This window comes from Bos grunniens, chromosome 21 (assembly GCF_055505025.1).
Source record: "Bos grunniens cultivar Pamir isolate PY7600 chromosome 21, Bosgru_T2T1.0, whole genome shotgun sequence".
NCBI lineage: Eukaryota > Metazoa > Chordata > Mammalia > Artiodactyla > Bovidae > Bos > Bos grunniens.
Genome location: NC_141185.1, coordinates 36,711,402 through 36,736,843, shown reverse-complemented (window position 1 = coordinate 36,736,843; position 25,442 = coordinate 36,711,402). Strand labels below are relative to the sequence as shown.

At 50.9% G+C, this 25,442-nt stretch overlaps 1 protein-coding gene across 3 annotated transcripts; it reads left to right on the top strand.

Moving 5' to 3' along the window:
* Nucleotides 1-25,441, top strand: SCAMP2 (secretory carrier membrane protein 2). Of its 3 annotated transcripts, XM_086363815.1 has the most exons (10): nucleotides 1-156; nucleotides 13,070-13,138; nucleotides 13,570-13,668; nucleotides 14,203-14,331; nucleotides 15,755-15,872; nucleotides 16,387-16,515; nucleotides 17,163-17,322; nucleotides 18,475-18,576; nucleotides 23,537-23,654; nucleotides 23,917-25,437. In XM_086363815.1, the coding sequence occupies exons 1-10, from the start codon at nucleotides 100-102 to the stop codon at nucleotides 24,049-24,051; spliced, it is 1,116 nt and encodes a 371-aa protein (XP_086219941.1). In that variant the 5' UTR covers nucleotides 1-99; the 3' UTR covers nucleotides 24,052-25,437. The 3 variants fall into 3 exon arrangements, with proteins under 3 accessions (XP_086219941.1, XP_086219939.1, XP_086219940.1); XM_086363813.1 differs by lacking the exon at nucleotides 14,203-14,331 and having other exon boundaries at nucleotides 23,917-25,441; XM_086363814.1 differs by lacking the exons at nucleotides 14,203-14,331; nucleotides 18,475-18,576 and having other exon boundaries at nucleotides 23,917-25,441.
* Nucleotide 25,442: the final 1 nt, after the last annotated feature.

Below are 25,442 nucleotides of genomic sequence, written 5' to 3'. Positions count from 1 at the left end.
AGCTCCCGGAAGTGGAGGGCCTGCACGGAGAGCGCCGCTGGGTCTGGGTGCCCGGAGGCAGAAGCGCTCTCGGAGCTCGCTCGTCGGCCCCCGACCGCCATGTCGTCCTTCGACACCAACCCCTTCGCGGACCCAGTGGACGTAAACCCCTTCCAGGTAGAGCCCTCATCTTACAGCTCTGTCCAGTGCCCAAAGGCCGCCGCCCGGGCCTCTTTCGCCAGAGCCGGGAGACGTGGCGTAGGAGGGACGGGCTCTCTGCCCAATGGGAGAGCGGGCTTCTAGGGGTGTCCTATCGTAGCGCCTGGGGGGCGGGACTAGCAGCAGGTGGAACAGCGGAGGGGGCGGGGCGCTGTACTCTGGGAAAAGGGTGGGACTGTCTAGCTCCCAGGAACGTAGCCCTTCTAACTGGATACCGCCGGGGAAGGGGACTGGCGCAGACAGGATCAGGGAAGCCCCCAGCTTCAGGGAGATAAGCGGCTTCACCTGAGGGGAAAGTGTGACTACCACATCCCGCAGTCTTGAGGAGACGCTAGCCTTGAGTCACTTTAGGAGAGAGGGTGACAGCAACGTAATGAGGTGGAAGCCTCTAGAGGGATGGAGAAATGTCAGAAAATCCAAAGACCATCCCCCGCAACACACACACAGCCAACTAGTCTATAAGATATAGGAGAGCCCCTGAGATTTGTCAGAAAGGGAAGGCTGGTAACCCAAGTTGAATTATGGCCTTGATAACAATTTCACACCTTGGCCATGGATCTAGTTTGGACTGGGCTCTGGCTAGATGAGAGAGCCCAGGGTAGAGACGGGGGAGAAATGAGGAGCCTCTGAGGGGCTTGAAGTGCAAGGAATGTTGGTCTGATGGACCTGTGTGTGGTGACAGGGTAGATGAGATGCACTGATCTATGAGCTGGCCAGACCTTTTAACAATTGCCCAAGGAAAAAGAGACTTCCTTTTAAAAGCCGAAACCTTCCCGCCTTTGAGCAAAGAGCGTAGGGGTATTCTTTTCCATGATGGAGGGTTGGGACTCCTTTAACTCCAAAGCTCCGGTGCCTCTTGTTTTGTGTATGCTCAAAACCAGTTCTAGGGAAGCTTGCTTGTGCTGACTAGTGATTTATGAGTCTCGAGCTTTCTGCTTTGTCAGGATGTCACCAGGCATGTGAACTCTTCCTGCTTGTTCTTTATTTTGGTCATTGGCAACTTTAAAGTTTCCTGCAGGTGTAGGGGAAGTCCTTGGAGGGGGTCCTTCCTGCAAGACACAGCATGAGCTTTTCCACCTTGAATCCTTTCTTTCAAGGGTCAGAATAAACACAAAGGAGACTAGAATGAATGTCGGTTTACTTCTCTTTCTTGGTTTAAGGTGACTTAGCCAGTGGGAGCCCTTGAGGCAAATTTTGATAGCTTGGTAACATCAGGGAATTCCTAACATTCCTCTAGTAGCTTCATGCTTCTTGACAGAACTGTTTGGAGGACCTTATCTTTTATGTAAGGCAGTAATCTCTATTTGAGTAAAGAAAGAACATTTGCATTTTTTTTTTTCTTTTCCTGTGCCATTGTCTTCAGATAACTGTTTTGCTTTAGTTATAAAAATGCTGCATGATACTGGAGTTCGGGTGGCTCGGATGGTAAAGCGTCTGCCTACAATGTGGGAGACCTGGGTTCAATCCCTGGGTCAGGAAGATCTGGAGAAGGAAATGGTAACCCACTCCAGTATTCTTGCATGGAAAATCCCATGGACGGAGAAGCCTGGTAGGCTACAGTCCCTGGGGTCGCAAAGAGTCAAGGACACGACTGAGCGACTTCACTTTCAGAAGCATTTTCGTATGTGTGCTGTGTAATCATGTGCCTTTTTCTTTCTTTTTTTTGTACTCTCAGAATCAGAAATCAAATATCTGCTGCTATCTGAAAGAGGCAGTCAGATATCCAGAGATGCCGAGAGCTTGTCCTCAGTGCTAGCAGTGGGCTAGATAATTGGCCTAAATTTTGCCCTATATTAGTAGCAGCTTGAAAGTCTTAAACCACATCTCCAACCCCAGAAATGATTGTGCAAACTGTGGAAGAAGTAACTTCTACATTGAAGCAAGACAGTCTGTACATCAGGCAGCCCCAGGATATGGCAGGACAGGAAGCAGCTGTGGTCCTGTAAAGAGTAACATCTGGTGGGGAAGCCTGTGGGGGAAGGCGAGAGCCGGTTGGCTGCAATTCTGCTCCTCCTGATTCTGGGCTGGGTTTTTCCTCTTGGCACACAGCTGTGGAGGGAGAAGGAGCCTTGGGTGTGAGGCCCCCAAACTTCTTTTCCTGGAGAGCTGCCCTCCCTCTCCTTGTGATGGTGGTTTCTGCTTTTCTGACTGCCAGGGTTGGGACACTGGGAAGGCACAGCCCTTGCGGGGCTGGGTGTGAGCCCAACTTCATTTACTTAGGGTGTTGGCACAGAGCTCAGAAGAGAGAATGTGGAGAGGCTATAGACTCAGAAACTGTCACACCTAACTGGCCTTCAGAAGTCTTTTTTTTCCCCCTTCTCTCCATGGTGGTTTATGAAAATGTACTTAGTGTTTGGAGTTCCATGGTGGATTTTTAGAGCTGGGAACATCCTCAGAAATCTCTTCTAACCCTTTCGGTTTAGAGATGAGAAACCAAGAATGCAGTGAGGATGGGACATGGCCAGAGTCACTAGCTAATTGAAGCAGGAAGGGACTCAGATCTGGGTCTTCTTCTCTGGATAGTGCTGTTCTTAAGATTTTAAACTGCCTTGGCAGTTACTTAGGCCAGCTAAGGAAAGAATGTAACATCATCACCACTGTTACCATTCTTAAAATGAGAGTACTGGTAAGGGTGAAAGTAACAAATTAGGTGAGCTTTTTTGTTGTTTTTCAGTGTGTGGGGGTGGAATAATATGGATTGTATTTTGCTTTTTTTTCGTTAAGATGTATTTATTTTTGGTTGCTCTGGTCTTTATTGCTGTGTGTTGGCTACTCTTTGTGGTGGTGCTTGGGCTTTTCATTGTGGTGGCTTCTCTTGTTGAGGAGCATGGATTCTAGAGCGCAGACTCAATAGTTGCTTGACACGTGGGCCTGCTTGCCTCATGGCATGTGGTATCTTCCAGATCCAGGGATTGAATCCTTGTCCTCTGCACGGGCAGGTGGGCTCTCCTCCATTGAGCCACCAGGAAATCTCCTGTATTGCATTAGATGATATTTTAACATAGCATGTTTTCTGAGTAATGCCAGTCCTGAAAGGTGCTCAGGGTTCTGTGGTCAAATAAAGTCAGGAATCATTTTCCTGAAGGTTGACCAGGCTTGTTCATTTGTTAAAGGCTCCGAGAAATCCTGCAGTAAAGATATTTGCTCCACTTTGTTTGATCCAGCCTTTCTCAGAGTTTTGCAACCATGGAATCCTTCTTCTAATTCTTGCAATATCCCCTGAAGCTCCTGGTGTGCTTTTAGGTTAACTTCCTTATACACATTTTTTATCTTCACTCTGTTCCATCCCCACCTGAACTGTGGCTGTGGGCTTTTATGACTTCCTCCTTGTGTACAGTTATAGTGGGATTATTAGAAAACTTCCTGCAGAGTCGGACTGTAAGTGGAAAGTTGTCACAAGAGTGCAGCAGAGGTTTTTTACCAAACTCCTAGGAGGAAGCAGGAAAGTGCAAGCCGAGAGTGGCTGGTTTCCCAACCTCCCCTGGCACTCCCTAATCCCTCTGTGCATTATGGTGCATCTGCTGTGTACCATCTGGGTATTCTGCTTTCTACTAATTCCAGTATGTCTGTTCCCAAAAGTTTCTCAGAAAGTCTTGTTGGATGATGAAGAGGTTGAGGGCTCCAGATGGGTGTTGTCCTCCCCATTTTCTCTTTCAGCAGTCCACTGAAAATCAGCGGACCCCAGCAAGTGCCTGGGCTGCTTTGCCGCTTGGTGTTTCTGTTAGGTTACCCCAGGCAGTCGACATTGATCTGGGCGTGGACTAGCTGGTGGTTCCAAACAGAGAAAACCTTTCAGCCTTCGTGAGTCGCCAAATCACACCATATCACTTTCACACATTGTCTCCTTGCACTTAAAAGATAATCTTGGTGGTATGGCTGCTTCCCAAGGATTTAAGACATTTCTCTCCTGTGGGAGGAGAAAGTGATGGCAGAAATGTGATTTGGGCATGAACAGTCACATGGAGTTCCCTGCAGAGACACTGAGGGCTGTGTCACTTCCCCTGATAGGGTGGACTTCAGTTTGACTGCAGCTTTGGGAATTCTCAGAACCCCCAGTTGGACCTGGTAGAACTTTCCTGGGGAACAGGAGCATTGTCTCAAGAAACTTGAAAATGGCAAGGTTCATACAGTTTAATTGAGTCCACGCAGCTGCCCAGGTTGGAGTGGGGAGGGATTTTTGCCTTAATGGTTGGCACCTGGAGGTAGTCTGGGTGTTAGAAAGCCCTTGGCCAGTGATACAGCTGAACTTTGACCCTACTTGTCTATTAAGTTTTCTTTGGAGCCACTTGGAGTAGGACAATCCTGGGTTCAGAGAAACGGTAATATTTAACCAGGACAAACAAGGGGTACTTGCTGCTGGTCCAGAGAAGAGTGCTGTGCACATTAATTCGAAAGGTGTGACCCGTCCAGCAGTGCTCTTATGAGATGCTGACACGTTCATGCACATCACTGAGCCACTGCTGCTCTGAGGGCCTGTGCAGGAGACCAGGATAAATGGGCACATGGCCTGCTAGAGCTTCTAATCTGACAGGAGAGCTAAGAAACGCTCACTGATCATGACAGCATGCCCTGGCACGATAAGGGCAGTCAAAATTTGCCAAAAGGACCTGTGAGGGATCTGAGGGAGAACGGGGCAGAGTCCTATGGTAGGAGGTCCTGGGAGCAGAAAGCCTATGGCACGAGAAGGTATTCCAGGTGAAGGAGCACCAACTTAAGTCACTTCCGCACACTCTCAGCTCCACGCCCCCAGGCGCCACCTCACTGTGGACTCTCTGGGATCTGTGGGTCCGCTGCTTGTGGTGCACCAGCTTTTCTGACCAGTCTCCTGGAAGTTCTCTCTGTCCTTGGCCTCTTTATACTAATAACTCTCACCTCCTTCTGCCTGTTTTCTCTTCTTTTCTCCTGCATTTCAGGGTGTCCTAGAGTTCTGTCCTTGGCTTTGTTCTCAGTGTACCTCTCCGAGTAAGTCCTCCCACTTCCATGGCCTCAGAGTAGCATCCACATTCCAGTGGGCTCAGATCCAGAGCTCTAGCCCTCATCTTCTGAGCTCCAAACCAGTATTTCCAGCTCTTACCTGGACATTTCCACCCATTCCACCCAGATGCATTTTATCAATCTCTCTGATGCGAATCAATACCTTCCCAGATCCTCTCCCTGCTCCCACACCCCTGCTCCTGAAAATCCTGTTTCTCTTCTCCCATGACTGCCTGTCTTGCTCAGTGGTGGCACTGTTTGCTGGTCCCCCGAGCTGGCAGCCTCAGTCACTCCACCCCTTCCCTTCCCTTCCCCTCCCCTGTGTCCTTGTCTTGCAGTAACTCTATACCCCGACCATCCTGTGGAGTGGTCAAGCCCGTAGCGTCTACCTGAGGAGGGTCTCTGGAGCCCGTTCCCTCTTCTCCATCCTCTGTGTCATCCCTTAGCTCAAGCCTCACTATCACCCATGTGGACTCTGTGTCCCAGGCAGTCTTCCTGCCATCCTCCTTCCATGAGCACTGCAGTCTCCTCACTGCTGGCAGAGATGATCACTGCTCACAATCTCTGAGGGCTTCCCAGGTGGAGTGGTGGTAAAAATCCACCTGCCAGTTTAGGAAACGCAAGAGATACAGGTTCAATCCCAGGGTCGGGTAGATCCCCCAGAGAAGGAAATAGCAACCCACAGGGACAGAGAAGCCTGGTGGGCTACAGTCCACGGGGTCACAAAGAGTTGGATATGACTAAGCACACAGGCTTTGCACAATCTCTTGTTGCCCCCATTGCCACAGCCTGCAGTCTGGCCCAGCCATCTTCAGGCTGGGTCCCTGGTGCTTCTCTCTTTGTATATAACACTTTGCTCTGTAGTCTCCTGATCCTTGTCACTGAATGTATGCAAGGTCTTTTTAAAGACCCCATGTCTTTGCAAATGCTGTTCTCCTCTCCCTCTTGAGTGCTTGCTTAATTTCTTTCCTCTCTCGAGATCCAGCTCAGATGCCACCTCAGAGAAGCCTTCCCTGAGTCTCCGACAGCCTCTTCGCTCCCTCCTCTGTGAGCCCTTTGCCCATGCCCTTGTTCAGCACTGGTCACATGCTGTCACTTCTTGCCCTGGCTTCTGTTGTGTTCTCTGTCCTATTTGCTTCTTGAGGGCAGGAACCAAGGCCTTTTCTTGGTGCCCTCACCCTGCACTGGTTGGAATGGTTTGTGTAGGGAGTAGATAGACCGCGGTGGAAGGAGAGGGCAGAGGGCTCCATTTGATGGGGAACAGGCTGCACCTGGAGGAAAGCTGGTGCCAGGCCATGGAGCGCCTCAACGCCAGGCCAGGGACTTGGCCTCTCTTTCCTGGGAGCCTCTGTACATCACTGCTGTGGCAGGGAGGGAGGCCCCAGGGTGCACCTTGCTCATTTGATGGCTTCTCAGGCTCTCTTCTTAAAAAAGAAGTGTGTATGTATTTGTTTAACATCAGATCAGATCAGTCGCTCAGTCGTGTCCGACTCTTTTCGACCCCATGAATCGCAGCACGCCAGGCCTCCCTGTCCATCACCAACTCCCGGAGTTCACTCAGACTCACGTCCATCGAGTCAGTGATGCCATCCAGCCATCTCATCCTCTGTTGTCCCCTTCTCCTCCTGCCCCCAATCCCTCCCAGCATCAGAGTCTTTTCCAGTGAGTCAACTCTTCACATGAGGTGGCCAAAGTACTGGAGTTTCAGCTTCAGCATCATTCCTTCCAAAGAAATCCCAGGGCTGATCTCCTTCAGAATGGACTGGTTGGATCTCCTTGCAGTCCAAGGGACTCTCAAGAGTCTTCTCCAACACGACAGCTCAAAAGCATCAATTCTTCGGCACTCAGCCTTCTTCACAGTTCAACTCTCACATCCATACATGACCACAGGAAAAACCATAGCCTTGACTAGACGAACCTTTGTTGGCAAAGTAATGTCTCTGCTTTTGAATATGCTATCTAGGTTGGTCATAACTTTCCTTCCAAGGAGTAAGCGTCTTTTAATTTCATGGCTGCAGTCCCCATCTGTAGTGATTTTGGAGCCCAGAAAAATAAAGTCTGACACTGTCTCCACTGTTTCCCCATCTATTTCCCATGAAGTGGTGGGACCGGATGCCATGATCTTTGTTTTCTGAATGTTGAGCTTTAAGCCAACTTTTTCACTCTCCACTTCCACTTTCATCAAGAGGCTTTTGAGTTCCTCTTCACTTTCTGCCCTATACAGTGGAAGTGAGAAATAGATTTAAGGGCCTAGATCTGATAGATAGAGTGCCTGATGAACTATGGAATGAGGTTCGTGACATTGTTTATTATAAACATAACGTAATCACATTATAGAAAATTTGAAAGACAAAATAAACCATCCCTGTTTCTACTAGTGTTTTGCAGCCATTGTTTTGATGTGTGTTCTGTTACGAGTACTTCTGACAGAATCGTCATTTGATACTCGTATAACCGAGCTGTTTCCGTATTGCTGCCCTGTGTTCATAACTGTGATTTTTAGTGACTGTTTAGGCCATTGAGGGGATATGTACCAAAATGCACTGGAACTCACTGTCGCTGGGTATTTAAGTTGTCCCCTGCTTTTTTCCCCCCTGTTGTAAATACCAGCGCAGTGGATACTTTCGCAGATGCAGATTTTCACATGTTTTTGTCATGTTTCCTTTGGATGGCTTCTCAGGCTGTCTCAGAGAAACCAAGGTTAACCGTGGTGCCTCGTTTGCCTGGGACCGAGCCGGCCAACGTGGGGGTGACCGCTCCTTCTTGTGCTGTGACACTCAGCCTTGTCACTAAAGCAAACAGGACTTCACAGACGATCCAAAGTAGTGGTGACTCTTGGCCTCTCAGAGGGAGTGGCCAAGTTTTGTTTTTGTTTTTTAGTCTATGAGGTATTTATTTAATGTGTTTGTTTGAAGCCTGAAATAAACCTCACATTGAGAGCCTGGGCGGAGTGGAGGGTGGGAAAGCAAGGAAAAGTCGCAGTAAACTCAAGCACAGCCGAGACCTGGGAGATGCATGGAGAGGGGTTGCCAAACCAGTGAAAACAAGTATGTTTTTCAAGGCCCTCCCCCTGCCGCCGCAGCAGAACTCCAGCCCAGCTGTACCGCCTCGTTTTCTCAGCCCCTCACAGCCCAGCTCCACCCAGTGCCCCCTTTCCTGGAGCTGTATGGCCTGAGCTTGCCTGACCAGGCCTGTGCTCGCCTTCCTCCGAGCCCGCCCAGCCTCCTCTCCCCTCCCATGGTCACTCGTGCTGTGTGCTTGTCTCAGCTCCCAGACTGTGGTCTCCTGAAGGGTAGGAGCTGCACTCTGTTCCTCTTGGTGTGTCCCTCACCCTGTGTGTGGCTGCTCACTGCATGAAAGGAACTGAGACCAGGCGCGTTCTTCTTGTTATAAATTCAGGCAAGGGCATGAGCCGGTTGAGTCCTTTAGGCACTGAGGGGGTGTCAGCTTACTTCTTGGTAGGTGAGACTTAGCTTTCACCATGCTTTTAAATGCTTGACCCACTTACGAGCTGGCTGAGGCTTGGTGAGTGGGAAGGAAGATTCCTGCTGTTGGCTTATTTGTGACTCGAGGGGAAAGCTGAGGGTCTTCATTCAGGCCAGTCAGTGTGGTCCTTACTCACAAGATTCTCTGCCAGTGTCCTTCCAAGGGTGTTCACCCAGAAGGACTGCTTTGAAGTTCAGGAACAAATAGCCGAGCAGACCCAGTTGTCCTGGTTGACCCCTCAACCCCATGTTGACCGAGCATCTTCCATCGGTCAGCCCCTGAGCTAGGCTTTGGGGAGACTCTGCCCACACAGGTTTACCACTTGTGTTTTTGGAGAAAGACAGATTTGGATTCAAAATTGGGCTCAACCACTACAGTCCCTGAGGTCTTGGAGGAATTACTTCCTCTCTCTGAGCTGGGCCTTTCTTCATCCTCATACTCCTCCTTCACAGGATGGTTGTAAGGTTGAATGAGGAGGTAGGCTGTAGCTTTTCTCAGCCAGGGCCTCTCAGCTGAGCCGCAGAACACAGAAGCTGATTGGAACTACTGTTTTCTCCATTTTCCCAAGGATGGAACATCACCAGGACTGTTCTGATACACAGGAAAGAAGGCAGGTCATTGCAGACAGTGGATGGCCTGGGGCAGTGGGGCTTGACTCTCTCGAGGAACCAAGTTGAGAAAGGCTGGTAGAGCCTTCTTTTCTGGTGGTGTGACACAGTGGCTGGTTCTGGGATGACTAGCAGCAGTATCATTGCGTGATGAACCTGTGCGTGGTAGACACTCTGCGTGTCGGCTCCCGTGTCCGTCCCTCCTCCTCCCTTGCTCTCTCAGTGGGCCTCAGCTTCTCTTGAAACCACACACATCTGTCAGAAAGTGCCTAGTCTCCTCAGATGGAAAGCACCCATGTCTCCCAGTGTTCCAGGCTCCTTTCCCCAAGCAGAGTCCTCCTAGGCCCTGGGGCTGCCCCTCTGATGCAGGCGGCCCTCCCCTTCTCTGTGCCTTGGCGCTTGGGTAGCACCTCGTAGAGAAAGCAGAGAAGGGCTGTCAGCCTGCAGTCCTTATTCCAGACATTACCTGAGCTTCTTCTTGCATCAGGCCCTCCACCAAGCACTAGGAGCCAGAAGTATGAACTAGATACAGAGGCACCTGACTGCAGTTTACAGCCTGCTAGAGGAGACAGGATTTGTTTGTGGTGAGCCTGATTAGGGGTCCAGGGCCAAGTCCTTCAGATTGTTGAGAAAGAAGAGGGGTCAGTTTGGACAGGGTGATCAGTCCCCCCACCCTCCAGAATCCTCTTCTGGCTAACCTTGGTAAGAAAATGACATCTCTTCACAGGTATGGAGGCTGCCTATTTAAGGCGTACACCTCAGCCAAGCGGGTATGCTGGCTCCTGACACTGCTACCACGGCCGCCCCTCTGCCCTTGTCCTGTAGTGACAGACTCGAGTAACTCATCCCTTGGATGGTGGATCTGATTTCAATGACTTCAGCTCACTTACTGGGCTGTGACTTGATGTCTGCGGAGTTTGAAAGAGGAACAGATACTGAGCCCTAGATCCTTCTTGCAGGAAGCCAGCCCAGTAATTCTGGGAGAAATCTGCTAGTCGTTCAGCCAACAAAAAAACCTCAAGGCCAGTTCCTCCAACTGGCCTCTCGAGCCTCACCTTGTCACTTTGTCCAAATTGCAGGAGCCACCTGGCAAGGATGGTATCCAGCAGAAAGGACGCGAGGGAGACAGGAAGTGGGTTGAGGCTGTGTGTCCAGCTCTGGGCCAGGCCCTGGGGCCCTGCAGACACAGGCTTGCCCTCTAGGGCCTGATGGCCTCGGTGCGAAGATGGCAGAATGTGTGAAAGAGGCACGTTCTGGGACTTCCCAGGTGGTCCAGTGGCTGAGACTGAACTCCCAGTGCAGAGAGCCTGGATTCCATCCCTGGTCAGGGAACTAGATCCCACACGCCACACCAAAGATCCTGTGTGCCACAACTGAGACCCGGCACAGCCAAATAAATAGATATTAAAAAAAGAGAGAGAGGCATGTTTAGCGCTGACCCTTGGCTGTATAAATGTTCAGATAAGGGAGCCAGACCTGCAGGGTGGCGAATATCCATTTCTATGTTTGAAAATTGAGGACTGGCTCTCTGAGAGTCTGTCTACCATGAATATGTGTTTAAGAATCCAATCTGTGGAGGCTTGCTGCTGGAAGGGAAGCTGGGCAAGAAGGCCAGGAGCATCTGGATGAGCCGTGAGAGACTACGGGTGAGGTGTGCCGACAGGGGAGCCTCGCTGAGGCCTTGTAACGGGGCCTTGGCAGAGTCTGGGGGCAGCTGTTTCTCCCAGAGGCATCGCTGTTGGGCTGGACCTGAGCCCCATACCTGTTCTGTGTGGGGAAGGGAAGGGAGTTCGAGTGTGCAGGAGCTGCGTTAGGTGCCCAGCCCGGCCCCAGGCCAGCACCGGCAGAGAGGATGGCAGGGAGCCCTGTGTGAGGCCCTCAGCCTGAAGGGTTGGCCTCTGGGAAACGTAAGGATGAAAACTTGGGGAAAGGCTGTGTTCTGAGGACATTTTTGGATTTTTTTAAAAGAATGGGGGGGGGAAATCCCAAAACATCATTTTCTTGGCGTTTCAGCTGAGTCCTTCATATCTGTATTCCTCGCAAGTGTGCATGGTTTAATAAAATCAGCACTGGCAGCCAGCAGCATGTTTTTGTTCCAGAACTTTAAATTGTCCTTTAGAAAATGAGAGGAATAAATGCTTTCTGAAAAATAATAAAAATAACTAAACAGTATAGAAAGGTTATAAAGTGAAAAGTATCCATTCATACCACCTTATTTACCCACCCTCCCCCACCCACTTCCCCCACCAAAAAAACAAACCCTCCCCGAAGGTAAATACTTTAAACCAGTTTATTTTACTTTATTTTTTAAAAACATTTTTAACTTTGTTTCAAAGTTAAACTCAAGACACATTGGCTTCATAGGAAATCCACTGAGAAATGTGTTTCTAGGCTGAATACCTGTTTCCCCTTAGTCTTCCCTAACAGAGCATGTACACGTTAATCACTGTCATTTTATAATCACGCTGGTCCACCCCACGTAAACTGCGTGCGGTATTCTGAGTGTTCTTAGTTACACCCTCAGTTTCACTAACTGCACAAGGTTTTCTGGGATAACCTATCATTTGAATTCTTTGGCTACTTTTGAGGGTGAAATCCAAAGAACTCTTAAGTGAGTCTCCTCTAGGAGGTGGGGGTTATTTTATAGGTGTTAGCAACTGGTACCTAGGCTGTGCTGATCCCATCTGGCATCTCTGGAAGACCACCTGTAAAACCATAGTATCATTTGATTCATCAGTCAACCAAGTGACTCAAAACTGAAAATTAAATTTAAAGAAAAATAATTTAGAGGAAAAAAGACAATCAAGACAATCCTAGAGGAACTCATTCTAAGCAGTCAGTCAGTGTGTGTGTGTGTGTGTGTGTGTGTGTGTGTGTGTGTGTGCAAGGCACACCAGATCCATTCAGTGCAGGCTGGTGAGTCCCAGATGACTCCCCTTTCCAGGAAACAGTGATCTGAGGGAGCCGAATCTGGCAAGTGGCCAGTACCAGTAAAGAGCAGCCATAAAGTGGTGGGGACATTTATATTCAACCCCCCTCTGGAGTCAAACCTACAGGTGCCAGAATTCCCTGATGGTTCAGTAGTTAGGACGCAGTGCTCTCACTGCCAAGGGGCCAGAGTTCAATCCCTGGTCAAGGATCTAAGATTCTACATGCTGTGTGGGTACAGTTTTCTTTTTTTTTTTTCCCAAAAACCCAAAAAGACCCTGCTGGCTCCCTTGGGTCCCACAGAGCAGTCAGGTCCATTCAGAAGAGGACTGTAAGCTAGTAGACTTCCCCACCTACTAACACATCGTTTCACTTTGCTTTACTTCAGCCTGAATACTGCTTGGACTAGTTTTCAGGCTAAACCATCTTAAATCTCCTTTCTTTTTTGGGGGGGGGCCACACTGCATGGCTTAGGGAATCTTAGTTCCTCAACCAGGGATTGAACACAGCCCCAGCCTTTGGCCCACCAGGGAATTCCCTAAACATTTTGAATTTCTCAAGGGCTCCAAAGGGAACACCTGTGTTGTCTTTTCCTGGGCCTCAGAATGTAAACCTTGCTTGGGGTCTCTTCTGGCAAGTCATCTGGGCTGCAGCCCTCCTTTTCCAGCAAGGGAGAAATGACTGCAGGTGTGGTATGGCAGGGGCTGGGTACAGGAGCCTTCAGGAGAGGCTCTCCAGGACTCTAGGAAGGGCCATCAACAGCCTTACTTCAGCCAGGTAGCCCTGGGAGGGGCCTAGAGACGGTGGTCTCCCTCCCCATCATCAAGACTCTCCTTTTTCCCCAGCATCTGATGACTCTTTTCTCACCTTCTCAGGATCCCTCTGTGACCCAGCTGACCAATGCCCCACAGGGAGGCCTGGCTGAATTCAACCCTTTCTCAGAGGTTGGTGGGCATGCCCTCTTTTTGAGTCTCTGGGTTCTCTGGGTGGTGCTGGCATCTCTGGGTAAGGTGACTTGGCAGAGACAGAGAAGTTCTGTTCCTCAAAGATACAGTCCTAATGTGAACTCAGGGGGGTGGGGTACGGAAGAGGAACCCATCCATTGTCCCCTCAGGATCCATGAGCTGGGGCGCTCCCCGAAGAGGAGGGCCGGGCAGTGTTGGAAAGGTCTGGATCCAGGGTCCTGGGTTAGGCCTCACATTGCCCAGAACCTGAGGCTTGTTGGCCACGAAGCTACAAAGGCAGGCGCAGGGCAGGCCCAGAGGGAGCGCCCCTCACAGACAAGGGCACATCACTCTCCCGGCTGTGAGTCTGTCCCCACGTGGCCAACTGGGGGAGGCCCACTCACCTCCTTCTTCCACTCTGCCCCACGCAGACAAATGCAGCGACGACGGTTCCTGTCTCACAGATGCCCGGGGCCTCGCAGCCGGCAGTTCTCCAACCCTCAGTGGAGCCCACCCAGCCAACCCCCCAGGTACCGTTGACAAGATCCCTTTGGCCTCTCCTTTCCAGAAAGGGACACACCCAGACTGGTGGCTGAGCCCCGAGATTGAGGAGGGGCAGAGGGCTTTCATCCCGGGCTCCCCTTCCAGGGCCCTCTGGGTCATCTCCTGGGAGCTGGTCACTTGCAGGTGGAGGGTCTGCTCTACCAACCTATATCCTCTCCCCCAACCCCGTGACCACCACCCAAAATAAGCTGTACTCACCAGGCCAGGCTCCTTGGTGGCAGGAAGAGCATTTACCCCTATTGTGTCCTTCCAGAACCTCCTCCGGCCTTTGGTTCGTTCTCTCTTCCCCAGGGCCCAGAATCTCTCTTCCCCTCGCTCTCCCTTTTTTTTTTTAAACCTCATTTATTCCCGCCCGCCTTCCTGTGCTCCTCTGTCCCTCCACCAGTACTCTGAGCCTTGTGTGCTCTGTGCCCGACTCTCCCCTCCGTGCCTCCCAGCCCCACCGCCCGCTCCTCGTGGCCCCTGGTGAGCGTGGCCCACAGTGGAGCTGTGTGTTGCAGCTCCTGCTTAGACAGGCCAGCAGGTTCCTGCCCACCAGATTCCTGGCAGTGAGTGAGCTCTCAGAGAGGCAGATGCTGCTAGGAGGAGATAGTATTCTCAGAGACAGCTACCTGCGAAACCTGCCAAAGGTAGGCGAAGAGTAGATGAGCACGAGGGAGGGCAAGGTGCCCAGAGCCCAGCCAAGCTGGGCTGTGGGCGCCAGTGGGCCCCAGGCTGCTCCTGTCGTCTAACTGGACTTCTCTGAACGTGCGGCCCCTGCCCAGGCCCCTGGGCCCCACCCCTGGCCCTAGAGCTCTGTGGAGGTGAGGCGAGACTCAGAGGCAAGAGTGACTTCTGTCCAGCTGGGTGGTGGGCTATAGGGACCTGGGCCTACTCAGCTGAAGTTGCAGACTTGGGGAGAGGAGGCTGAGACCCCAGTGTGGTCTAGTGTGGCCACTTCTGGTCCTGCTTCTGCCCCCACTGCCTGAAATTTACCTCCTGGGACTTGCCTGGCGGTCCAGTGGTTAGGACTCCACACTTCCACTGTAGGAGGCATGGGTTCAGTCCCTGGCCAGGAAGCCAAGACTCCCCCCACACTGCCCCCCGCCCTCCTGCCGCCAAAACAAACAAACAAAAAATTTACCTCTTGAAGGCAGCCGTGGCCCTTTGGAGAATTCCTTTTAAAGAGGGAGAGGTGTGTGTGTGTTGCATGTGCTCACACACGCATGTGCAGGAATGCCTGCCTTATTATTCCATGAGATGACCAGTTTGATACCTGTTCCCTAAGGAGGACTGTAGACTTCAGGAGGAACCAGGTCCCAACAAGGGGAGCAGGGCCCTAGGCTGGAACGCCGTGCCCAAGCCCAGCTCTGTTCAGCCTTATGTGTAGTCTCCTAGCGCCTTCCCTGCTCTGCCTGGAGAGGGATAAAGCTTGAACTCTGCACACCGTGCAAGCAAGGCCAAGCACAGCCAAGCCTAAAGGGCTGCTGGGTTGTACTGGGGCACACAGTTCAGTTGTGCCTCTGGGCAGCTCCTGGGTGGGAGGACAGTGCTTAAATATAGATCCCGAGGCTCTGGGCGCACAAGGCTGCCCTCAAGTATCTCCCTTCCTCTCTCACTGCTGGCGGGTCTGCACTGTTTCCCCTTCACACACACAGACACACACACCTGTGCACGCACATTCCATGTTCTTCAAATGAGGCTTGAGTCTCTGGCTTTCCAGCTATAGGTTGGTCTCTTCTGAAGTCTTTTTCCCTTTGCTGTTACCTCAAAAGTCACTTTGAACTTTGCCTGACTCCAATATGGGGATAGTTCCCATCTCTTTCAAGCTGAGGGATACAAGGGAGAGGAGAACCCTGGTGATGGCTAAGGGGCCAGAGGTGGTGTGGAGGTGGTGGGGGGCAGGTCACCTCGGCCTCTCCATGGTGGTCTTGGGTACCCATGACACCTGGGCCTGGGACTGCCCCTGAGCCCTCCCTGCGTGGGGCACGGCCTCTCTGGCTTCAGCTCAGACCGCCACTGTCTCACTGTCTTCTGTGTCTGGCTGCCCTCCACCTCCTCTGCACCCTCCAGGCTGTGGCCTCTGCAGCCCAGGCAAGCCTGCTCCGGCAGCAGGAAGAACTGGACAGGAAAGCGGCCGAGCTGGAACGGAAGGAGCGGGAGCTTCAGAACACGGTGGCCAACTTACATGGTAGGGGAGGCCGTGCTGCCTGGCTTAGGACTTCCCTGAGCACGCTTGTTCCAGGGCAGCCTCAGAGCTTTGCTGAGCTCTGTCACGGCATTGTCCTGGGGAACGCCAAGTAAGGTGAAGGTCAGGAGACTTGCCATTTGGTCCTAATGGATGTAGGTTATTTCTTCACTCCTTCCCCACTCTGGAATTTACTTCGAGTGGGAGCCTTGGTCCCAGGATTCCTTACCCATGATGATGCCCCCTTGTGCTTACGGTCTGGTGGTTAATAAAAGTAATCACTTAGGCCGTCGAGCTCTGTGTTTCCCAGTGCATCTGGGGTCCATTGTATTGGAGTGAGCTCAGGGGTGTTTGTGTCCCGTCCTCTTTCCCCATCCCACTCCATATCCATACACCCTGAGCCCCGTCTGCTGGCACCCCCCGGGAGTCCTGCTTTGGCCCAGGGACTGGGCCCACATGTGTACCCCGCCACGCTGCTGCTAAGGCCGGGCTCACCTCCTCACCTCTTCCCATGCAGTGAGAGAGAACAACTGGCCGCCCCTGCCCGTGTGGTGCCCTGTCAAGCCCTGCTTCTATCAGGACTTCTCCACAGAGATCCCTGCCGACTACCAGCGGATATGCAAGATGCTCTACTATCTCTGGATGTGTGAGTCTTGCTCTGCCCCTTCAAGCTCAGGGTGAAGTGGGCTGTGACTCGAGCGTGCTGGCTATGCTCTGGTTGCTCCTCTTGGCAGGCTGCAGCCTCTCTCTGGGCTGGGCTGAGGGGTGTCTCTGCCCACATAACTGGCTCCCCACAGTCTGCTGCCTGTCCTGGGAACCTCCCCACAAGGGCCTGTCCAGACCCCATATCAGGTAGGGTGGGACTAGCCGGAGGCTTCAGAGTTCTTACAGAGCTCTCTGCACTGAACAGCCCTCCTTAGGAGAAGGCCTCTCCTCCCCATGGTCCTCTCGGCTCCTAGGAATGAGGAGCGAGGAGAGAAGACTTCTTGTAGCTCCACTGGGGGCTGTCCACAACCAGGGGAAAGCCTGCTGAAAGACTTCATTCCCCAAAGCTCAGCCCTTGTATCTGTATCCGCCCCTCCACTGCCACTCCTCAGATACCTGAGTTTTAAGATTCCCTGGTTTTAAGGTCTCAGAACACCCTGCCTGTGTACACACCAAGGTCCTCTAGTATTTCTGCAGCTGCTCTCACAGCGTGGACCTCATTTCCTCTTCAGGGGATGGTTTGCCTCAGTGGGGAGGCCTTCGGTCCCCTTGGCACAAGCCTCTCTCTCCCCACCTCTCCTTCCCCAGTGCATTCAGTGACTCTGTTTCTGAACCTGCTTGCCTGCCTGGCCTGGTTCTTAGTCGACACCTCCAGGGGAGTAGACTTCGGCCTCTCCATCCTGTGGTTTGTGATCTTCACCCCCTGTGCCTTCCTTTGTTGGTATCGACCCATCTATAAGGCTTTCAGGTGAGTGGGGCTGGGCAGGGGTGAGTAGTATATGGCTGGCATCAGGTAGCAGGCCAAAGCCCATCAGCCCTGGGGCCCCCTCCCAGTCTTAGAGCAGAATGGAATGGTGGGGAAATTCACTTTCCGATCCCCACCCTTAGTGAGAACAGGCAGGGATCAGCAGCTGTTTTCTCCCCTGTTGTACCAGAGGTCTGCTCTGGGCCCTGTCCTTGGACCAGGCTCGGGAGACCCAGAGAGGAAATCAAGAGCCTTCCTTGCCTTCCCCCTGCTCCCAGTCTGTCTGGTTCATTGGGATTTTAGTTCCGGGGAGAGGCTGTGTGTCTGTGATAGCCAGACAGAGTCTGATAAGAGTGAGATAAGCTCTCAATAGCTTTACCCCTCCATGCTCATGTCTGCCCCTCCCCCTACCTCCCCAGTAACCCTTGAGCCTCGATGAGTGCCAGTATTTGACCGGTGGCCCTAGAGTCAGTACTGTGGACATGAATGAATCCACCTCACAGACCCCTAGGACTTTTGGAATTGAGACTAGGAGTTGATGCTCAACTCCTAGTTGAGCCCAGCAGGGAGTGAAGAGAGAAGGGAGGAGAGACAGGGAGCCCAGCAGGTCCTGGGAAAGAGGGGGCAGAGCAGTGGCCAAACCCTCCCATGTACTCAGCAGGCAAAACCTGTACCCTCACTGTATTCTAGCCCTCCAGGGCGTGATGGAAGTTGTCAAACACCAGTTTTATCTGGTGTTCCCTACTCCCTAGGTGTCTTTTCTTCTGCCCAGGCCTACAGATTGATTCTTAAAGTTTTATTATCTTTATAACAGTCTTAGATTTTCTTACCTGTTATGAAATGGAGATAACTTCAGGAAATGGACTGTTAGGTTTGTTACATTGTCCGTGGGGTGAGCAACTTTATTTACAAGTTCTGTGAGCACTCAAGCATTGACCCCTTAAATTGGAAGGCAGCGGAAGGCAAGACCTTTTTGATTACGGGGGTGTCTGTGTGTCCCTGTCCTCATGGACAGTGTGGCTGACCCCTGGAGCTCTGTCTGCTCTGGCACCCTTCCTCCTGTCTCTTAGCGAGGAAGGTATCCTGGCAAGTGAGAAGGCTGAGATCTGAGCCCGAAGCCCTTGTGTGACTTCTCATTTCCCCCTCTCTCCACAGGTCTGACAACTCTTTCAGCTTCTTCGTGTTCTTCTTTGTATTTTTCTGTCAAATAGGGATCTACATCATCCAGTTGATTGGCATCCCTAGCCTTGGGGACAGGTGAGACGTGGGGCAGCACAGAGGGGACTAGGCCCTGTTCCCCTGCTCCCAGAAAGGCCCCACCGATGACCTGTCTTCCACCATGGCTGGGAGAGGGGTGATGGGTCAGCGGGGGTCTGCCTTCTTCCGCTTCTTCCCCGGTAGCCACTCACTGTTTCGCCTTGCTCACCCCTTTCCGGAGTGCTGTGGGTGGAGTTGGCCTGAATCCTTAGGCTCTCAGGGCTGTGTCCTGCACTGCAGGGCGCCCTTGTCCTTTTCTCCTGCCGGGCCCTCCTAGAGCCTGCGGCTGCTCCCACAGGCCCCGGACAAGCCCCGAGGCTTGGGCGGCTGCCGATGGATGTCTTGGCCTTTACAAACTGTGAGCTGTGACTTTTTCTGGAGGCCCTGTAACCTCAGGAGGTGGAGCCCTCACCCCTGGAGGATCTGCTCCTTCAGGCTGCTCTCCTTGAGCATCCAGCTGGCTTGAGAGTCCCGGCTGCTGCAATTCTCAGCTCAGAATTAGTCTCAAAGAGCAAAGCTGATGGCTGATGTTTTCCTTTCTGCTCCAGTGCACAGGGAACATTACAGAAAGGTCAGGCTGGCGCTTGGCTGAAAGCCTGAGCCTGGAAGGGCTGCACTATTTTGGTCCCCGCCCTCCAGTGGAGCTGGCAAGTCCCGAGTGGCGGGGAGGGGTGACTCACCTCACACCCAGTGCATGCTGCCTTCCTCCTCTCCTCTGCCTTCTTGCCTTGCTTTTTCTAACCTGGCCCCTTTTCTGTTTGACTGGTGACCCAGTTTCATTACTCATTACCCTCAGTGAGATCCTGGTAGAAGACTGTGATTAACAATTGCTGTTTATACCCTGGACTGGGAGCCAGAAGGCTTGAGTTCTGGTCCTGCTCCGCCCCTCACTGCCCTGCCTGGGTCTGCCTGGTTGAGCTCCGAGGCCTCCAGCCTCCCGGTGTCTTTCTCATCTCACCTCAGAACACCCACGATTGGGTGGAAGTCCTCCCGCCTCCCTTTTTTGTTACTGATTATAAAATACACATAAAATCTGTCATTTTGTTTACCACTTAAACCACTTTGTATAATTGAGTGGCATTTATTTCATTCACAGTGTCTTGCAGACATCAGCACTGTCTAATTCTGTATCACACTGTGACATTTGTATCACATTGTAAGGAAACTCCATGCCCATTAAGCAGTCACTCTTCATTCCCTCATTCACTGAGCCCATAGCAACCATTAAACTGTTTATGCCTCTCTGGATTTGCCTATTCTGGACATTTCATTTTAATGAAATCATATGTGGCTTTAAACAAAAAAAATTATTTATTTATTTATTTTTGACTGTGCTGGGTCTTCATTGCTGCATGGGCTTTTCTCTAGTTGCAGCGTGTGTGGGCTTCTCGTTGCAGTGGCTTCTCTTGTTGCAGAGCATGGGCTAGACACACAGGCTTCAGTAGATGTGGCACCTGGACTCTAGAACACAGGCTCAGTAGTTGTGGCGCACACAGGCTTAGTTGCTCCTTAGCGTATGGAATCTTCTTGGACCAGGGATTGAACCTGCGTCCCCTGCATTGGCAGGCAGATTCTTTACCACTGAGCCTAACATTTGGCTTTTGGTGCCTGGCTTCTTTCAGATCAGATCAGTCTCTCAGTCGTGTCCGACTCTTTGCCGCCCCATGAATCACAGCACGCCAGGCCTCCCTGTCCATCACCAACTCCCAGAGTTCACTCAGACTCAGGTCCATCGAGTCAGCAATGCCATCCAGCCATCTCATCCTCTGTCATCCCCTTCTCCTCCTGCCCCCAATCCCTCCCAGCATCAGAGTCTTTTCCAATGAGTCAACTCTTCACATGAGGTGGCCAAAGTACTGGAGTTTCAGCTTTAGCATCAGTCCTTCCAAAGAAATCCCAGGGCTGATCTCCTTCAGAATGGACTGGTTGGATCTCCTTGCAGTCCAAGGGACTCTCAAGAGTCTTCTCCAACACCACAGTTCAAAAGCATCAATTCTTTGGCACTCAGCCTTCTTCACAGTCCAACTCTCACATCCATACATGACCACAGGAAAAACCATAGCCTTGACTAGATGAACCTTTGTTGGCAAAGTAATGTCTCTGCTTTTGAATATGCTATCTAGGTTGGTCATAACTTTCCTTCCAAGGAGTAAGCGTCTTTTAATTTCATGGCTGCAGTCCCCATCTGTAGTGATTTTGGAGCCCAGAAAAATAAAGTCTGACACTGTCTCCACTGTTTTCCCATCTGTTTCCCATAAAGTGGTGGGAGCGGATGCTATGATCTTTGTTTTTTGAATGTTGAGCTTTAAGCCAACTTTTTCACTCTCCACTTTCACTTTCATCAAGAGGCTTTTGAGTTCCTCTTTACTTTCTGCCATAAGGGTGGTGTCATCTGCATATCTGAGGTTATTGATATTTCTCCCGGCAATCTTGATTCCAGCTTGTGTTTCTTCCAATCCAGCGTTTCTCATGATGTACTCTGCATAGAGGTTAAATAAACAGGGTGACAATATACAGCCTTGACGAACTCCTTTTCCTATTTGGAACCAGTCTGTTGTTCCATGTCCAGTTCTAAGTGTTGCTTCCTGACCTGCATACAGATTTCTCAAGAGGCAGATCAGGTGGTCTGGTATTCCCATCTCTTTCAGAATTTTCCACAGTTTATTGTGATCCACACAGTCAAAGGCTTTGGCATAGTCAATAAAGCAGAAATAGATGTTTTTCTGGAACTCTCTTGCTTTTTCGATGATGCAGCAGATGTTGGCAATTTGATCTCTGGTTCCTCTGCCTTTTCTAAAACCAGCTTGAACATCAGGAAGTTCACGGTTCACGTATTGCTGAAGCCTGGCTTGGAGAATTTTGAGCATTACTTTACTAGCGTGTGAGATGAGTGCAATTGTACGGTAGTTTGAGCATTCTTTGGCATTGCCTTTCTTTGGGATTGGAATGAAAACTGACCTTTTCCAGTCCTGTGGCCACTGCTGAGTTTTCCAAATTTGCTGGCATATTGAGTGCAGCACTTTCACAGCATCATCTTTCAGGATTTGAAATAGTTCAACTGGAATTCCATCACCTCCACTAGCTTTGTTCATAGTGATGCTTTCTAAGGCCCACTTGACTTCACATTCTTTCACATAGCATATTTTCAAGGTTCATGTTAGTACTTCATTACATTTTATGACTAAATAATATTCCATAGTTCTTGGAGATACTGCATGTTGTTTATCCACTCATCAGCTGATAGACATTTGGGTTTCCACCTTTTTGCTGTTGTGGATAGTGCTGCTGTGAACATTTGTGTATAGGTTTTTGAGTACCTGCTTTCAGTTCTTTAGGGTATGTATCCGAGGGTGGAATTGCTGGGTCGTATGGTGATTCTATGTATAATTTATTAAGGAACTGCCACACTGTCCTGCAGTGGCTGAACCATTGTATTTCTTTCTTTTTGGCTGTGCTGGGTCTTTGTTGCTGCAGGCATTCTCTAGTTGGGCCTGTTGGGGCTGCTCTCTAGTTATGGTGTGTGGATGTCTTGTTGCAGTGGCTGTTTGTTGTGGAGCCTGGGCTCTAGGGCGCTCGGGCTTCAGTAGTTGTGGCGCATAGGCTTCGTTACCCCACAGCATGTGAAATCTTCCTGGACCAGGGATTGAACCTGTGTCCTCTGGGTTGGCAGGTGGATTCTTAACCACTGGACCACCAGGGAAGTGCAGGCCAAACTGTTTTACATTCTCAATAGCAGTGTATGAGGATTCCAGTTCCTCCACATCCTCCCTAACACTTACTATTTTCCTTTCTTGTTTTTTTCCTTTTTTCTTTTATAGCCAATCTAGAAGTGTGGTAACTCGTGATTTTGATTGCTCTTTCCTGAACAATTATGATGTTGGCCATCTTTTATGTGCTTGCATATTTTCTTTGGAGAAATGTCTATTCAAATTGTTTTCTAATTTAGTATTTGGATTGTCTGTTGAATTCTTCATATATTCAGGATGCTGCATAGCTACTTGTCAGGTATATAATTTATAAAGTTTCTCCTTTCTGTGTGTTGTTTCTCACTCCTGATAATATCATTTGATGAACAAAGGTTCTTAATTGTAATGAGATCTAATAGTTTTCGTTCTTATTGTTAGGTTTGAGTTAGCTTTTCTATATGGTGGAAGTAGGGTGCACCTTCATTGTGTTTTTTTTTTTCCTTTTAATTTTTTTAATGTAATTTTAATTGGAGGATAATTGCTTTACACTATTGTGTTGGTCACCTTCATTATTTTGTATGTGGATATCTAGCCGTCCTGCACCATTTGTTGAAGAGGCCATTCTTCAACATTCAGTGGTTTTGGCACACTTGTCTAAAATCAGTTGATGATAAATATATAGATTTGTTTCTGGACTCTCAATTCTATTCCATTGATCTATAATATATGTCTATCCTGATGCCAGTACCATACTGTTTTGATAGCTATAGCTTTGTATTAATTTTTAAAATCAAAATGTGAGGCTGTCCCCTTGGTAGATGAGAACACTGGCTCAGGAAGGAGAGGTGACTGGCTGGAGGCAGCGGGGCTGTTCCTGGGCTGCAGGGTGGGGAGCTGAGGTGAGAGGATGAATGAAGTGGGTTGGCTAATGATCCTCCTTCCCAGAGGGAGGGCCCTCTGCAGTGAGCAGCCCTAGGCTTTCCATGTCCCCTAAAGGGCTCTACCCACCGTCACTCTTAACAGTGAAAGCAGCAGCCACATCCTCCCTTCCAGGCCTCACATGGCCCATAGATTCCCTATGGGCATTATGGGGCCTGGTGGCCTTTACAGAGGCCTGGCCTCACAGGCCAGGCTTTTGGCCCATAGGGCTCTGTGCTGCCCAGAGATGCCCGGGTGGTGTTCAGCACACAGTGGCCACTTGGAGAAGAGCCCCTCACAGGGAGCTCTGGGGCCCAATCCCACTGTGCTCTCCCCGGCCTCCTCCCCCTTTGCAGTGGTTGGATTGCAGCCCTGTCTACGATGAAGCACAACTTGGCTGTGTCGGTCATCATGATGGTGGTGGCTGGCTTCTTCACCCTCTGTGCCGTGCTCTCACTCTTCCTCCTGAAGCGGGTGAGTGAGTGGTGGGTGCTGGGCCAACTGCAAACCCAAGGAAGCCCCAGCCCCTGGGGTAGGCACCTCTCTCCTGCTTTCTCCATGGGGGATGTTCATCACTACAGCAGTTGTGTCTCCTGGGTCCTCAGAGCTCCAGCAGCTTCCTCCAAGGCTCTGGGTGGGAGGTCAGACAGGCTGGGGTCCGTGGTGGCTGCCTTGGGCCCATGAGCTGGTGGCCCCCAGGCGGGTGGACTTTTCTCACCACAGCCTCTTTCTGCAGGTGCACTCCCTGTACCGCAGGACAGGGGCCAGCTTCCAGCAGGCCCAGGAGGAGTTTTCCCAGGGCATCTTCAGTAGCAGGACCTTCCGCAGTGCCGCCTCATCTGCTGCCCAAGGAGCGTTCCAGGGGAATTAGTCCTCCTGACTCCTCCCTCTGCCCTGGCCTTCTCTCTCACCTGCCTTCTGAGCTGCACTTTCCATGGGTGCCTTAAGCATTGGGTATGCCCAGCACAGACCTGGGGAGGGTCTTGCCCATGGCTCTTCTTCCTCCCTCAGCAACCATCTCTCCCTTCCACCTGAGGAAAGGGGAGGGAGGGACAGGGACTTTTTTCTACACAAGAGAAAAAAAAAAGCTGTCTTTTCTTCTCTGGTGGTGGTTTGATAGGATTTTTTTGTATCTTTGGAAGCAATGGGACTGAAGTTCTCTTCTTCACAGATACACACATGTACTCACACACATACAAACACAAACACACACACTTGGGATCACTGGCTGTACTGGGCCCAACCACCTGGAGTCCTGAGATTCCACTCCTCCCCAGCAGGCCTGATGGGAATCTGGCTTCATGGACCCAGCCTGTCACTTCCACAGTCCTGCCCTTCCCTCCTGCTCAGACTCTGGGAGCCTCCTAAGGGCTCCCCTTTAGATGAACTGCAGTCTGGGCTCTTCCTCAGATCACTCTAGGGTGAACTCTGGGCTTCCAGCCTCTGTCCTGCCTTATGTTTCTAACAAACAGGCCATGTTTGTTTCGTAGCCCTTCAGGGCCCCTGCATCCTCCCGATGTGGGCAGTACGTGGTGCCCTCTGGGGCCCTTCTTAAGCCCTTCCCTCTTTAGACTTACTGAATGTGCAATGGGGTTGGTTAGGATTTGGGGATGGAGAGGGATAGAGGACACTGACCCGAAGTTGTCTTGCCCAGCTTTTGGCAGTCTTGTATTAGGGTGGGTCTGATTGTCCTGGTGTGGTTTGGCCCTATTCGTTTTGATTTCCTCTTTCTGAGGGACAGCTGCCCTTTAGCTTGGCCTCATATTCTTGCCTATCCCTGCCCCCCACCATCAGTAGTATCTAGCTTGTATGACTCTTAGGGAGGGCAAGGGGAATGAATTCAGAACTTCATTCTTCAGGCCACCTTTTTAAGGGTTCCAGACTAATCCCCCAGGGTTCTCCCGTACTCCCCGAGTCTAGATCACCTTCTACTAGTCCTGGGGATTCCCCAGGAGTTGTGTCACTCTAATGGGTGCTTAGGAGTTCAAGGTTAAAACCTGTATCCTGTGCTCCAGAGATGGTAGGAGTGGGTGGGTAGACTGAGGGGACTTCTCAAAAAGCTGTCCAACCCAGGGCATCTGGGGCCTAACCAGAGGCAGCCCTGAAGCTGCCAGCTGACACAGCCCCAGAGCCACTGAATGATGATGGCAGTGACCAAGGTTTTGTAAACTCCTTTCTGGTATTTTTTTTCTCTGTGTACAAATGTATATGTTATGTCTCAATTTTGTCCTTAAATAAAAACAAAAGACATTTTCAGACAAT